This window comes from Mustelus asterias, unplaced genomic scaffold (genome assembly GCF_964213995.1).
Source record: "Mustelus asterias unplaced genomic scaffold, sMusAst1.hap1.1 HAP1_SCAFFOLD_42, whole genome shotgun sequence".
NCBI lineage: Eukaryota > Metazoa > Chordata > Chondrichthyes > Carcharhiniformes > Triakidae > Mustelus > Mustelus asterias.
The window spans coordinates 2,106,851-2,123,310 of NW_027590119.1; the positions used below are offsets into that span (position 1 = coordinate 2,106,851).

At 47.0% G+C, this 16,460-nt stretch overlaps 4 protein-coding genes across 4 annotated transcripts in view; 1 reads left to right on the top strand and 3 right to left on the bottom strand.

The window, feature by feature from the left end:
- LOC144482703 (uncharacterized) lies at window positions 1-13,205 on the bottom strand. Its single transcript, XM_078201544.1, has 3 exons — window positions 12,645-13,205; window positions 8,498-8,630; window positions 1-1,146 (listed from the first exon to the last, which is right to left on the bottom strand). Exon 3 carries the CDS (start codon window positions 817-819, stop codon window positions 1-3), a length of 819 nt encoding a protein of 272 aa, XP_078057670.1. The 5' UTR covers window positions 820-1,146; window positions 8,498-8,630; window positions 12,645-13,205.
- LOC144482794 (uncharacterized) overlaps window positions 1-16,460 on the bottom strand; it is a 442,920-nt gene that overhangs the window by 218,115 nt on the left and 208,345 nt on the right. The window lies entirely within an intron of this gene.
- The window catches only part of LOC144482732 (uncharacterized), a 221,626-nt gene that overhangs the window by 29,413 nt on the left and 175,753 nt on the right, over window positions 1-16,460 (top strand). The gene's annotated exons all lie outside the window — the stretch shown is intronic.
- Window positions 10,503-16,460, bottom strand: part of LOC144482810 (uncharacterized) — a 24,466-nt gene continuing 18,508 nt past the window's right edge. Inside the window, exon 4 of the mRNA XM_078201684.1 lies at window positions 10,503-11,384. Coding sequence (XP_078057810.1) covers window positions 10,504-11,384 — 881 coding nt within the window. The 3' untranslated portion in view covers window position 10,503. The remainder of the gene's footprint in view (window positions 11,385-16,460) is intronic.

Below are 16,460 nucleotides of genomic sequence, written 5' to 3' on the forward strand. Positions count from 1 at the left end.
TCAACAGGTGGGATAACTGAGTGAATTCCTACCCACACTGAGAGCAGGTGAATGGCCACTCCCCATGTGAACTCGCTGGTGTCTCTGCAGGTTTGATGAACGAGCGAAACCCTTCCCACACTGAGAGCAGGTAAACGGCCTCTCCCCAGTGTGAATGCGCTGATGTGTCTGCAGGACAGATGACTGAGCGAAACCCTTCCCACACTGAGAGCAGGTAAACGGCCTCTCCCCAGCGTGAATGCGCTGATGTGTCTGCAGGTGGGATAACTGAGTGAATCCCTTTCCACACTGAGAGCAGGTGAACGGCCTCTCCCCAGTGTGAATTCGCTGGTGTCTCTGCAAAGTGGATGACATGGTGAATCCCTTTCCACACTGAGAGCAGGTGTACGGCCTCTCCCCAGTATGAACGCGCTGATGTGTCTGCAGGTCGGATAACCGAGTGAATCCCTTTCCACACTGAGAGCAGGTGAATGGCCTCTCCCCAGTGTGAATTCGCTGGTGTGTCCACAGGTTGGATAACTGGTTGAACCCCTTCCCACATTGAGAGCAGGTGAATGGCCTCTCCCCAGTGTGAATTCGCTGGTGTCTCTGCAAAGTGGATGACACAGTGAATCCCTTTCCACACTGAGAGCAGGTGAACGGTCTCTCTCCAGTGTGAACTCGCTTGTGTGTCTGCAGGTGGGGGAACCGAATGAATCCCTCCCCACACTCAAAGCAGATGAATGGCCTCTCCCCAGTGTGGTTGCGCCGATGAGCATCCAGCAGAGAGGGGTATCTGTATCTCTTTCCACAGTCTGCACATTTCCATGGTTTCTCCATGGTGCAGGTGTCCTTGCCTCTCCCTTGGGTGGCCAATCAGTTGAAGCCTTGTCCACACACAGAACACGGGTACAGTCTCTCCCCGCTGTGAATGGTGTGATATTTATTCAGGCTGTGTAACTGGTTAAAGCTCTTCAGTCAGTGCACTGGAACACTCTCACTTGAATGTGGAAGTGTGTTGATGCTTTTCCAGTCACATTAATGTTTGAAATCTTTTCAAATCTTCCAGATTCAATGGCCGATGATATTCAGGTCCCAAGGAATATGACTCTGCCAGATCTAGATGTGACGTTTGAGATTTTAGCCTGTGATTCCTCTTTCAATATCCTGCAAAACAAGTTGACACAAGTCATCAGTGTCAGTACAGGATAGAAATTCAGAACAGACAATTCCAGTTTCTATGGAACATTCTTTCTCTCTCAATCCCCAAAAGCTGTGAATCTCCATCCCACACACTCTCCCTCCATTCTCACTCTGCTGTATCTAATATTTACCCTTCCAATTCTCCTGAAGGTGCTGATTGAGGCTGATTGACAGATCCATGCTCACTCCTTCCTGTCCTTAACACAGAGAGCTGAAAATCTCCACGCAGGCTGCCAAACAGGTACATGTCTATCTGACCGGCCGAACAATGTGTGGAATATACCGACTGGATTCACTTCCTTACCATTCAGTTGCTGCAAGTCCCCAATTTCCTCCAGAATGAGAAAAGAAATGGAAAGGAGGAAACATTGATTTCCTCCCAGATGTTGTACAGAGGCGGAAGTTTCAATCATTGGCCAACTTCCGCATTGTGATGGCACAATATAACCGAGCCTGAATTAGCCAATAGGAATAAGTCTGTTCCCATGTGACGTCCTGTGGTTCCAGTGCGCAGGCCCGGGCGCGCGCCCACGGGAGCCCCGCCCCCACCCATTGTTCCCCTCCCTCTGCACCTCCTCGAGCCAAGGTTTCTAGGCAACCGGCTGGCGGCTCCGGCCAGAGCGAGAAGCCGCGCGGTGATCTCCCCCTCCCCCCTCTCTCTACGGCGGCTGCTCCAAAAAGAGATCGAGAGCGACCGCTGGCGGCAGCCGCACTGCGCCTGCTCCGGACAGCTCGGCTCAGCAGCACTCTCTGCGCCTGCTCCGGACAGCTCGGCTCAGCAGCGCTCTCTGCGGCTGCTCCGGACAGCTCGGCTCAGCAGCACTCTCTGCGCCTGCTCCGGACAGCTCGGCTCAGCAGCGCTCTCTGCGCCTGCTCCGGACAGCTCGGCTCAGCAGCGCTCTCTGCGCCTGCTCCGGACAGCTCGGCTCAGCAGCGCTCTCTGCGCCTGCTCCGGACAGCTCGGCTCAGCAGCGCTCTCTGCGCCTGCGTGCTGGGCTGCCAGCTGAGGGAGTGGGGGAGGGGACTTTGCAAAATCTCTTCCCATCATTTTCTTCCAAGTCCCGCAGTTTGATTTGAAACAGAACAGCTTCTGTTTGTAGCTTCACCACAGACTCCAACTTCACACACAGACTCCAACTTCACACACAGACTCCAACTTCACACACAGACTCCAACTTCACACACAGACTCCAACTTCACACACAGACTCAAACTTCACACAGACTCAAACTTCACCACAGACTCAAACTTCACCACAGACTCAAACTTCACCACAGACTCAAACTTCACCACAGACTCAAACTTCACCACAGACTCAAACTTCACACACAGACTCAAACTTCACCACAGACTCAAACTTCACCACAGACTCAAACTTCACACACAGACTCAAACTTCACCACAGACTCAAACTTCACCACAGACTCAAACTTCACCACAGACTCCAACTTCACCACAGACTCAAACTTCACACACAGACTCAAACTTCACCACAGACTCAAACTTCACACACAGACTCAAACTTCACACACAGACTCAAACTTCACCACAGACTCAAACTTCACCACAGACTCCAACTTCACCACAGACTCAAACTTCACACACAGACTCAAACTTCACACACAGACTCCAACTTCCTCCTCTGGACAACATCTGTGAGGAAAACACTTTCTTTCTCCCCCTGGGAAATACAGAGACAGAGAAATTCTCTGGAACTGGAATTAGAGCCAAATATACTGAGGGGGAAATGTTTGTGATTTTGTGGAACCTGTTTTTATTGTCCGAGCTTTTTAAAGTGTAATTTATCCTGTCTATTCAAATACTGTTTCTTAATGCATGATTCAGTGATGTTAATTTTAGATTAATTTTTAAAGTAAAATTTTTTTTAAAATGAAACATTGTCTTTTAGTTTATTCCATTGGGATTTGTGGGAATTTGTTTATTATAAGGTGACCATGAGGATCGTAACAACATTGATATGTCTGGTGTTGTTATATGGTGCATACGATGTGGAGATGCCGGTGTTGGACTGAGGTGGGCACAGTAAGAAGTCTCACAACACCTGGTTAAAGTCCAACGGGTTTATTTGGAATCACGAGCTTTCAGAGCGCTGCTCCTTCTCACCTGATGAAGGGGCAGCGCTGTGAAAGCTTGTGATTCCAAATAAACCTGTTGGACTTTAACCTGGTGTTGTGAGACTTCTTACTATATGGTGCATATTAGGTATATTATTTATGGATTTGTATTACAGTTGATGTTGTTTAATTCCAGAATAGTATTGTAACTACTCTGTATATTTTCCAGTCAAAGAGTCAGCAGAGCACAAGATAAATCAATTCAGCAGCTTGAGTCCGTGCCCAGTCTCTGTCGGGGAATCCACTCAGTGCCATTTTTCCTCCATATCCCTGTTCCCCAGTACGTTTAATTCCTTCAAGTGCCCGACAAATTTTATTTTGAAATCACTGGTCGTCTCCACTTCCACCACTCTCATCGTCAGTGAGTTCCAGAACATGATTGCTTGCTCCCTAAGTCAAGTTCTTCCGCATCCATCTGTCATAGAATCATAGAAACCCTACAGTACAGAAAGAGGCCATTCGGCCCATCGAGTCTGCACCGACCACAATCCCACCCAGGCTCTACCCCCATATCCCTACATATTTTACCCACTAATCCCTCTAATCTATGCATCCCAGGACACTAAGGGGCAATTTTAACATGGCCAATCAACCTAACCCACACATCTTTGGACTTTAATCTCTAATCTCTAATCATGTATCTCTAATCATGTAATAGAGTTCTGAATATTGCTTACATTTTTAGTCCACTAAATATGCAAATTTTTTATATGCTTAGACACAAGCCTGTGTGAAGATTTCGGGAATATGTGTCCTGTACATGAAACAGTCAGCACGGATCTGTCGATTAGGATGAATCAGCACCCTCAGGACAATGTCTATTTCAGGTCCAGCAAAGTGAGAATGGAGGGATGAAGGTTTACAAATTTTCAAGAATGAGAGGAAAGAATGTTCCACAGAAACTAGAATTGTCTGTTCTGAGTTTTTATCCTGGACTGACAGCAATGATTTTTGTGAATTTCTTTCACAGGCTATTAGAAGGGGAGAATTTACAGACACAAATCTCAACAAACATGACGTTAGGATCTGACAGAGTCACCCAATTATTCAGGATCTGAATACCATCGGCATTTGAAACTAGAATGGGAAATGTTTGTCTGTCCCTTCAAACTGTTTAAACATCAGTGTGACTGGAAAATCACTGAGACACATTCACTCGAGTGAGAGTATTCCAGTGAACTGACTGTGGAAAGAGCTTTAACCAGTTACACAGCCTGGAAAAGATTGAAGGATTCACAGTGAGGAGAGGGACCATGTACGTGTTATCTGTGGGGTCAAACCTTCATCTGAACCTGGAGATGTACAAAGACACTCAGACCATGGAAATGTAGGGACTGTGGGAAGGGATTCAATTGTCCCTCGAAGCTGGAAACCCTTCGATGCAGCCACACTGTGGAGACACCGTTCACCTGCTCTGAGTTTGGAAGGGGATTTCGTGATTCATCCACCCTGAGGAATCACCAGCGACTTCACATCAGGGAGAGGCCATTCACCTGCTCTGAGTGTGGGAAGAAATTCAGCGATTCGTCTGCCCTGCTGACACACCAGCGGGTTCACAATGGGAAGAGACCATTCACCTGTTGTGTGTGTGGAAAGGGATTCACTCAGTCATCTACCCTGCAGAACCACCAGCGATTTCACACGGGTGAGGGACTGTTCCCCTGCTCAGAGCGTGGGAAGGGATTCACTCACTCATCGCTCCCGCTGACAAACCAACGCATTCACACTGGGCCGAGGCCATTCATCTGCTCCGAGTGTGGGAAGGGATTCACTCAATTATCTAGTCTGCTGAGACCCAAACGATTACATACTGGGGAAAGGCCATTCATCTGATGTGTGTGTGGGAAGTGACTCAGTGAATCATCCAGTCTGCTGGAATACTGAGGCTCCTCCCCCAATAAGGAACCTGTTCAATGCTCTGACTGTGGGAGCTGCTTTAAAACCTGAGCCTACCTGAGGGTCGACCAGCGCATTCACACTGAGGAGACCCCGTTCAGGCGCTCTCACTGTGCAAAGAGGTTTAGAACATCATCTGACCTACTGAAACATCAGGGAATTCACATTGAAGAGAGACCCTGATAATTCCACTCACTACCAGGTTGGAAGCTTCTGCCTGAAATTTTATTTTCCCTCAGTTTCCAAACTGAGACCATTCACCTGCTCAGTGTGTGGGAAAGGATTCACTTGTTCATCCAAGCTGCTGAGACACCATGGCAGTCACACCTATTAGTGTTCTTTCGGATGCTCTGACTGTGGCTGTTAATTATATCAATAGAGGTTAAGTTTATTCAGATGGAGGGCACTGATTAGATAGTTATAATGAGCAGGTACAAAGTGGGACTCACTAATATCAGAACATAAGAACATAAGAAATAGGAGCAGGAGTAGGCCATCTAGCCCCTCGAGCCTGCCCCGCCATTCAATAAGATCATGGCTGATCTGACGTGGATCAGTACCACTTACCCGCCTGATCCCCATAACCCTTAATTCCCTTACCGATCAGGAATCCATCCATCCGCGCTTTAAACATATTCAGCGAGGTAGCCTCCACCACCTCAGTGGGCAGAGAATTCCAGAGATTCACCACCCTCTGGGAGAAGAAGTTCCTCCTCAACTCTGTCTTAAACCGACCCCCCTTTATTTTGAGGCTGTGTCCTCTAGTTTTAACTTCCTTACTAAGTGGAAAGAATCTCTCCGCCTCCACCCTATCCAGCCCCCGCATTATCTTATAAGTCTCCATAAGATCCCCCCTCATCCTTCTAAACTCCAACGAGTACAAACCCAATCTCCTCAGCCTCTCCTCATAATCCAAACCCCTCATCTCCGGTATCAACCTGGTGAACCTTCTCTGCACTCCCTCCAATGCCAATATATCCTTCCTCATATAAGGGGACCAATACTGCACACAGTATTCCAGCTGCGGCCTCACCAATGCCCTGTACAGGTGCATCAAGACATCCCTGCTTTTATATTCTATCCCCCTCGCAATATAGGCCAACATCCCATTTGCCTTCTTGATCACCTGTTGTACCTGCAGACTGGGCTTTTGCGTCTCATGCACAAGGACCCCCAGGTCCCTTTGCACGGTAGCATGTTTTAATTTGTTTCCATTGAGATAGTAATCCCATTTGTTATTATTTCCTCCAAAGTGTATAACCTCGCATTTATCAACGTTATACTCCATTTGCCATATCCTCGCCCACTCACTCAGCCTGTCCAAATCTCTCTGCAGATCTTCTCCGTCCTCCACACGATTCACTTTTCCACTTATCTTTGTGTCGTCTGCAAACTTCGTTACCCTACACTCCGTCCCCTCCTCCAGATCATCTATATAAATGGTAAACAGTTGCGGCCCGAGTACCGATCCCTGCGGCACGCCACTAGTTACCTTCCTCCAACCGGAAAAACACCCATTTATTCCGACTCTTTGCTTCCTGTCGGATAGCCAGTCCCCAATCCACTTTAACACACTACCCCCAACTCCGTGTGCCCTAATCTTCTTCAGCAGCCTTTTATGGGGCACCTTATCAAACGATAAATATAACTTGGAGTCAGAGTTGAACCTGTAATGTTTGATTCTGTGAACAAATCTAGACCAAATAAAGATTGACTCCGCCCCAAGGCTGTCAGGATTATAACATGGTAACAGAAAATGCTTGTCTTATGGTGAAGGTTGGAAACTAAAAGAAAGTATATTTCAGACGGAAGCTGACAATCCCAGCAGCTTTTGTGAGAAATGACTGAAAGGCAGTGGGAATTGTCAGGGTCTGATTACCTGCTGATGCTCTCGGAGTCTGAACCATACAACCAGTGGAAGAATGAAGTGGCGATGTGGACACGGGTTACATCCCGATCAAGGAGGAAACAAGATCTGGCCTTGGCATTGTCACTTCCTAACACAAGGAAAATCAGCAACAAAGCATTTTCTGATCAGCCAAACTGCAAGTTGATACCTGCACTGGCACGGATGATTCATGTAAAGAATTCACTTCAGGTGGTTGGAGGGTAGAATCCCTGTCAATTGGTCTACGGGAGAAATCCCAGATTCCCCTCTGTGCCGGGCGATCGCCCTCCTGCTTTAAAGGGATACAATTAGTTCCATTTTCAGTCATCAATTATCTGATTGTTCCATGAAAAGAATTGCTCGAAGCAACAAATTATTGGAGAAACCAGAAGAGGGTTCCTTCATGTGTAACGTTTGGACTGAAGGAGAAAAAACATCTTTTTCTTCGATTTGTTTTGAAACACTGTTTGTGTGAATTTTTGCGATCCCGGTCAGGACTGTTAACGTTTGCAGAGAAATTCGAACACCCAGTGATTAACTGAAAGAATTACATCACAAGATTCCACATTTTTAAACAAAAACAAACTTTACTAAAATTTAAAAAGACAACACTACAAATTGAATACTAGTCAATAAAGATTTATGATATAAACCGAGTTCTATTTTTTTACCTCACCCCAAGAGTTTCTTTATACTTAATGATATCTTGAAGGTTCATTCACTTCTGTTCCTAGGACCATCCCAAAGGCATGTCAAAGCTCTCCACAATTCACTTTAATTCTCCCCAGTACTCCAGATATTCTCCAAGCTCCAAGAGTTAATGGGAATCCATCCATTATCTTTTCACTAAACAAGCCTCCAATTTTCCTTTAAGCTCTCAAACTGTGGACTCCTCAGTCCAAACATGGGCTTCACTGCATTCTTGCTGAGGCATTTAAATGTGAGAAGCACCCCTGGTTCCAACGGACCTCTAGGCTTCTAGTCCCACAGCTGGTTCACAGCTCCTGGTCCCACAACTGGTAGTTTCCAAGCTAACTGCAGACTGTCCATTGGAACCAGGTCATTGATTGGAAAGGACTCAAAAGGTTACGGGGAAAAGGCAGGAGAATGGGATTGAGATTTATCAGCCATGATCGAATGGCACAGCAGATTCGATGGGCCGAATAGCCTAATTCTGCTCCTATATCTTATGGTCTAATTCTAACCAAGGCTCCACCCTGAATCACATATCCCCATGGTAACAGAGACCAGGTGGAATATCTGACAGATTTAGCTTCAAAACTAAACCTTTTTTCCCGAGGTCTGCATGAAGAATTCACCGAACAAAAACAGTACAATAATTGTCAGTCCCAATGTCTCCAGCTAAAAGATCCAGCTGACCTTTTACAGTTCTTACCTCTCGAGTTTTGACTTCTTAAACCAACATGGGCCATGCTTTGTGACTGCGAATTCCCTGAGGGTGTTTTCATCAGATTCTCAATCCAGGTTTTCCATTTTTTAAAAGCAATTCTTGCAACTAATTCATATTTCTAAAACATAGGAATTATAAAATTAGATTTTTGTAACAAAAACAGGAAGAAATGAAAACGTATCACCTTCATAATATCCCATTTAGAATATTACAATATACAACATGCTGTATATCTTAACAACAGCCATGATCTTATTGAATGGTGGAGCAGGCTCGAAGGGCCAAATGGCCAACTCCTGTTCCGAAGTCCACTGTTTTCCTATGTTGATCTATCTTATAACCTGCAACAGACATAATAATCCCTCCATTGTCCACTTCACATTCACAAGTCCAGCTTGGTAACAGCACACTGCTGGGTTCCATGTCCAGGAATCTCAGTCCGCTGAAGATGGAAATTACTGTTTGCAGTCTTTTCTGAAAGTTTTCTTCTTTCAGTAATTATAGTCCAAAGTTCCTCCTGCAAAAGGAGAGTCTTCACTGCTGTTCATTTGTGAATTTTCAAGTTCTATTTTGAAAACAGTCTGTACAGAGTTCACATTTTGAAATTTATTTTCTTCCATGTTTGTAGTTCCTCCATTGTTTAAATCCAGAGAGAATATTCCACTCAATTCCACATTGAAACTGTCTTCTCCTTGCTCAGTTATAGCTGATTCCTTTATTGTCCAGGACAATATATTCACAATATCTTTAAAACAGAAATTAAACATTCCCATTTGATTTCAGACAGTAACATATTCTGTTCATTTGTTCTTTATTGTCAATGTCAGGCTGGTGTTGTTCTCCTTGGAGCAAAGGAGGTTGAGGGGAGATTTGATAGAGGTGGACAAGATTCTGACAGGTTTAGATAAGGTGGACAAAGAAAAGCTGTTCCCATTAGCTGAAGGGACAAGGACGAGGGGGACACAGATTTCTTGTTTTGGGTCAGAGATGCAAGCGGGGAGGGGAGATGTGAGGAAGAATATTCTGATGCAGCGAATGGTAATGACCTGAAACTCGCTGCCTACGAGGGTGGAGGAAGTGGAGACAATAAACAATTACAAAGGAAATTGGATGAGCATTTGGGCTAATGCCCTCCACACCAGGCAACATCCTGGTAAATATTTTCCGTACCCTCTCCAAAGCCTCCACATCCTTCTGGTAGTGTGGTGACCAGAATTGAACACTAGATTCCAAGTGCGGTTTAACTCAGGTTCTATAAAGCTGCAACATGACTTGCCAATTTTTAAACTCAATGCCCCGGCCGATGAAGGCAAGCATGCCGTATGCCTTCTTGACTATCTTCCCCACCTGCATTGCCACTTTCAATGACCTGTGTACCTGTACACCCAGATCCCTCTGCCTATCAATACTCTGAAGGGTTCTGCCATTTACTGTATATTTCCCATCTGTATTAGACCTTCCAAAATGCATTACCTCACATTTATCCAGATTAAACTTCATCTGCCATCTCTTCGCCCAAGTCTCCAACTGATCTATATCCTGCTGTATCCTCTGCCGGTCCCCATCGCTATCCGCAATTCCACCAACCTTTGTGCCGCCCACAAACTTACCAATCAAACCAGTTACATTTTCCTCCAAATCATTTATATATATTACAAACATCAAAAGTCCCAGCACTGATCCCTGAGGAACGTCACTTGTCACAGCCCTCCATTCAGAAATGTACCTTTGCACTGCCAACCTCTGTTTTCTTCTGACTAAATATCTCGAAACTTCCTAACACCTTGTCACTCTGTGATCCTTGTGACATTTGAAACCAGGTATTCACAAAAAGACTCAAAGAGCATCAGCCCACTGGAGGCTGAGACCAGCCAGTCCAGCACAAAGAAACCCTCTGACCCTTCCCATTGACCAACTGTGAGAATGAACAAAATGCAGTCCTGGATGCAACTGAGAGCAGAAACAATAACAGCAGAATCCTACCCCGGGAATCACTCGTGAACTTGTTGATGTCTCAGCAGCTGGGATGAAACTCTGAATCCCTTCCCACACTGAGAGCAGGTGAACGGCCTCTCCCCAGTGTGAACTCGCTGGTGTGTCTGTAGGTCAGATGAGTTTGTGAATCCCTTCCCACACTGAGAGCAGATGAATGGTCTCTCCCCAGTGTGGACTCGCTGGTGTATCCTCAGGTGGGATGACCGAATGAATCCCTTCCCACACTGAGAGCAGGTGAACGGTCTCTCCCCAGTGTGAACTCGCTGGTGTCTCTGCAGGTGGGATGATCGAGTGAATCCCTCCCCACATTGAGAGCAGGTAAATGGTCTCTCCCCAGTGTGAACTCGCTGGTGTGACTGCAGGTTGGATGACCAAGTGAATCCCTCCCCACACTGAGAGCAGGTGAATGGCCTCTCCCCAGTGTGAACTCGCTGGTGTGTCTGCAGGCTGGATAACTGAGTGAATCCCTTCCCACACTGAGAGCAGATGAACGGCCTCTCTCCAGTGTGAACTCGCTGGTGTCTCTGCAGGCTGGATAACTCAATGAATCCCTTCCCACACTGAGAGCAGGTGAACGGCCTCTCCCCAGTGTGAACTCGCTGGTGTGTCTGCAGACTGGATAACTGAGTGAATCCCTTCCCACACTGAGAGCAGGTGAATGGCCTCTCCCCAGTGTGAACTCGCTGGTGTGTCCGCAGGTGGGATAACCGAGTAAATCCCTTCCCACACTGAGAGCAGGTGTATGGCCTCTCCCCAGTGTGAACTCGCTGGTGTGTCCGTAAGCTGGATAACTGATTAAATCCCTTCTCACACTGAGAGCAGGTGAATGGCCTCTCCCCAGTGTGGCTGCGCCGATGAACTTCCAGCTCTGATGGGGCTCTGTATCTCTTCCCACAGTCCACACATTTCCATGGTTTCTCCATGATGCAGGTGTCCTTGCCTCTCTCTTGGGTGGACAATTAGTTGAAACTTCGTCCACACACAGAACAAGATTACAGTCTCGACCCGCTGTGAATGGTGTGATATTTATTCAGACTGTGTAACTGGTTAAAGCTCTTTAGTCAGTGCAGTGGAACACACTCACTCAAGTGTGGCAGAGTGTTGATGCTTTTTCACTCACACTGACATTTCAAATCTTTTCAAATCGACAGACTGGACAATCATTTCTCCTCCTGGATTCAAAGTTCGATGATATTGAGATCCCAAGGGATATGACTCTGTCACGTCTAGACGTGATGTTTGAGATTTCGGCCTGTGATTCCTCAAGATCCTGTAAAATGAGTTTCCAAAAGTCATCAGTGTCAGTGCAGGATAGAAATTCAGAACAGACAATTTCTATGGAACATTCTTTCCTCTCTCATTCCCCAAAAGCTGTAAATCTCCATCCCACACACTCTCTCCCCATTCTCAGCAGGTCTGGCAGCATCTGTATGGAGAGAAAAGAACTGATGTTTCAGAGCTTTGACAAAGGGTCATCTTGACAAGAAACATCAGCTCTTTTCTCTCCTTACAAATGCTGCTAGAACTGCTGAGATTTTCCAGCATTTTCTCTCTTGGTTTCAGATTCCAGCATCCGCAGTAATTTGCTTTTATAAGGCTGCAGATACCTCCTCCCAAGTAACATGCGTGTGCCCAAGACATCATCACTTGTTTCCCTTATTTCTTTAGCACCCATGGTGCTCTCCGCAGTAAACACAGAGGAGAAGTATTCATTAAAAATCTTACCCATCTCCTGTGGCTCCACACACAGATGGCCATACTGATTTTTAAGGGGATCTATTCTCTCTCTAGCCACCCTTTTACTCTTAATATAGCTATAGAACCTCTTGGAATTTTCTTTAATCTTACCTGCCAGATCCATATCATACCCTCTTTTTGTCCTCCTGATTTCCCTCCTCAGTATTTTCTTACACTTTTTATAGTCAGAGTGATTCACTTGTCCCCGATTGCCGAAACCCAATGTATGCTTCCTTCTTTTACCTGACCAGAGCCTCAATGTCCCTTGTCTGCCAGAGATCCTTAAATTTACCATTATTTCCCTTCACCTTAACAGGAATATACTGCCCCTGGACTCTTGATATCACACTTTTAAAACCTCCCATTTGCCAGTCATTCCTTTCCCTTCAAACAAACTCACCGAATCGACATCTGCTCGATCCTGCCTAATGCCCACAAAAGTGGCCCTGCTCCAGTTTAGGGCCTTGACCTGTGGACCTGTCCTATTTTTTTCCAGAACTATTTTGAAACTATTGGTGCTCCCAATAGTGCTCCCTGACTGACACTTCAGTCACTTGCTCCACCTCGTTTCTTAACTGTCTAATAGAAAGTGAGTCCAGGAATTGATGATGAAAAATAAGGAGCTGGGAGATGAATTGAACAAGTATTTTGCCTCGGTCTTCACAATAGAGGATACAGTTAAAACTCAGAAACAGCTGGAAATCAGAAAACAGAAGTGTGGGATGAACTCTGAAAAAGCACAATTCCCAGGGAAGTGGTCCTCAGCAAACTGTTGGAGCTGTGGGCTGATGAGTCCTCGGGTCCTGCTGGGCTTCATTCTCGGGTCCTGCTGGGCTTCATTCTCGGGTCCTGCTGGGCTTCATTCTCGGGTCCTGCTGGGCTTCATTCTCGGGTCTGAACAGAGGGAGATAGTTGATGTTGTTCAATTTTCTTAACCGTCCGTCGCCATTACCCTCACTGCGCATGCTTCAGGTCCCGCCCCTCATTCACTCCGATTGGTTGGAGGACCAGCCGCTCCCGCTCGGTCATCCAGCCCCGCCCCCTCTTCCTATTGGCCTGGAGCTGCCGTCAATCAGTCCCGGGGCATTGTGACGTGGAGCATGCGCAGTGTCATTGCTGTCCTTGGCGCTTGTTTGTCCCGGAGAAGCGGAGTCAGCGTTAGGCGGTGGCTGGGAGGATTTGGAAACACTTTGTGGATCCGCAAACCCTTCAGAATCATTGTCAGCTCCCTGGTTTGCAGCTGCGGGGCTTCTCCCTCCCTCCCTCCCGGGAACAGGCCCAGGTTAACGGCCCCATCCTGGCTCAGCCACTGGAGGATGGTTCACATCAGAGGATGGGGGAGGGGGACAATAAATAAGAGGTTACACTTTGGCCTCAAATCAATGAGGACTCTGATCTCTGGGAAGGAAGGAAACCCTGGGAGGTGGGCGGGGAGGATTCACAAACACCCGCTGGAGGTCCCAACACACCCAATAAGAAGCTGCAGCTCCCTGCAGTGACCGGGAAAGAAAATAATTGATTTTATTTTCACTCTGTACAAAAGAGAATTGAACCCATCCAGAATAGAGGGTGGGAGAAAAGATTTGTGAAGATATTTCACACTGGGTTTGCCAGGCTGACCAACTCTCTGAGAAAATGAAAGGACATCCTTCATGAGTCTGTCGAAGCAGGTGAGCAGTATTGTGTGCGGTGCTGCTGGAACTGTGTGGGTGGACAGGGGCTGGTTGGCAGCCAGAACAGTTGGAAGAGGGTGCTGCACAGATCCATCTTATGGGTGAAACAGCGCCCATACGCCATGCAGCCTGGCACACTGGAGTCATGGGACAATCCATTGAAATATGAGCTGGTTGGTCAGTGTGGGAGTTGGTTGCAGGACAGGGAGGAGGGAAAGTGTTCAGGATGAGGATTTACTGCTGCACAGGAACAAGTGAGGAAACGATGTTCCACAGAACATAGTTTCAAATTCCAGCATCCGCAGTAATTTGCTTTGATTCCAAATAAACTTATTGGACTTTAACCTGGTGTTCTGAGACTTCTTACTGTGCAAACTCCAGAGAGACAGTCACCCACCGCTGGAATCGAACCCAGACTCAGTGAGGCAGCAGTGCTAACCACTGTGCCACAGTGAAGGGAGTTTGCCGCAAATTTCGGGTGATAACAATGGGCTGGATGTTGCTCAGAATGTGGAGCACTGCAGCAAAGTACAGAGAGACAGAGCAGCAAACTGGACTGAGAAATGGAGTCTGCAGACTGGAACTGGCAGCATGAGGAGAGGTTATTTAGTCTAACACTCACAGCAATCTACAACCCACCCCCATTACCGAGACAGTGAGACAGAGATTACAAACACTCACCAACACAGCTCCACTGAAACGTCCCAGGAAAAAGGGGGAATCTGTGGCAGTTCCTGTCCTGAAATAGCCCCAGGACTGTCACTCAAATCCCCAACCCGGCCCAGTTCACAGCTCAGCCTCTCAGCTTGCAGCTTCCTGCACCTTGAGCCAACCCTGTCCAGGTGTGGGAGGGATGTGGAACCCCAGAGTGGGGGGAGGGGTGACCTCCTGCTGTGTCCCAAATAGTTTCTCCTTCCCCTCCCCCTTGGCGCTCGAAGGTCTCAATGTGGATGTGTTGATGGACATTGCAGAGCCTAACTGAGCTGCGCCTGTCCCTTATCCTGGGTCAACCCCTCCCCTTGGGTTCAGTGTGTTCAGTTCGCTGCTTCTTTCCCTGCTGAACCTTCAGTTAATCAAAAACAGAAAGTGCTGGAAAACCTCAGCAGGTCTGGTCGCATCTGTGATCATCCAGACTGGAAGCATGAACTCCATTCTCTCTCCACAGATGCTGTCAGACCTGCTTTGATTTTCCAGCATTTTCTGTTTAAGATTCCAGCATCCGCAGTGTTTTGCTTTTATCTTCATTTAAACAAGCTATTGTCCCTGACTCCCACATTAACTGTCATTCCTTCCCTTTATCCCGCTCACATCCCGCTCGAAACTCATACTCAGAGTTTTACCGCCATCTCCCCCTCCCCCAGCTCCCACATCCCAACACCCGGAATCTCTAACCCAGCGGTTCCAGTTTGTCTGGTTTGAGTTCAGATTTGCCGCAGCACCGACAGGATTTCACTTCAAACCAGCCGGAACTGACTGCTCACAAATCCCAAAATGTTTCTCCAGCAGCCCGGGCTTGTTAATGTTGTTTAAAGTCAGCGCCCAAATGCAGTTACTCTCCTCAGTTTAAAAAACTTCTCCGTTTAATCCAAAGTATTATTCGCACCAGACATAAACACAAAATTGTGAACGTTACCCCCCGCCCCCCCAACCAGACCCGAGCTGGGGTGTCCTGAGTAAGAGACATCTGTTTCGGGTGTGACAATTCTTACACATTCTCTGGTTGACATAAAACGGAAAACGCTGGAAATTGCCCCCATTACCGAGACAGTGAGACAGAGATTACAAACACTCTTTTTTTTATTTCAAAAATATACTTTATTCACAAAAAAAACTCTCCAATAAAACATTGCAAAATGACAGATCCAAAAGTCATAAACAGTGCAAAAAAGAATCATTTTTACAGTACAATACAGTGCTTATTGACAAAACATTACATTCATTACATTTCATTACTTAAAACTATGTACATACATCAGAGTTTACTGTGTGCCGTTATTTATCAGGTTGGCACACAGTTACGCAGGCCGAGGGTATTCTGCAGTTACCCGGCCCTCGGTCTGCCTCGGTTGAGACGCTTTACACGGTGGCCTTTCCCCATTGTGCCTTGGCGGCGGCTGCCCCAAGCTTGAGCGCGTCCCTGAGCACAGAGTCCTGGACCTTGGAATGTGCCAGTCTGCAACACTCGGTCGAGGACAATTCTTTCAGCTGGAAGATCAGCAAGTTTCGGGCGCACCAAAGCACGTCCTCCACCGAGTTGATGACCCTCCAGCAGCAGTTGATATTTGTCTCGGTGTGCGTCCCCGGAAACAGCCCGTAGAGCACAGAGTCCTGCGTCACCGAGCTGCCCGGGACGAACCGCGACAAATACCACTGCACCTCACTCCAGACCTTCTTTGCAAAGGCACATTCCACAAGGAGGTGTGCGACCGTCTCATCACCCCCGCAGCCGCTTCGAGAGCAGAGTGCGGTGAGGTTGAGACCCCGGGCGTGCATAAAGGATCTGACGGGGAGTGCCCTTCTCACCACCAGCCAAGCCAGGTCTT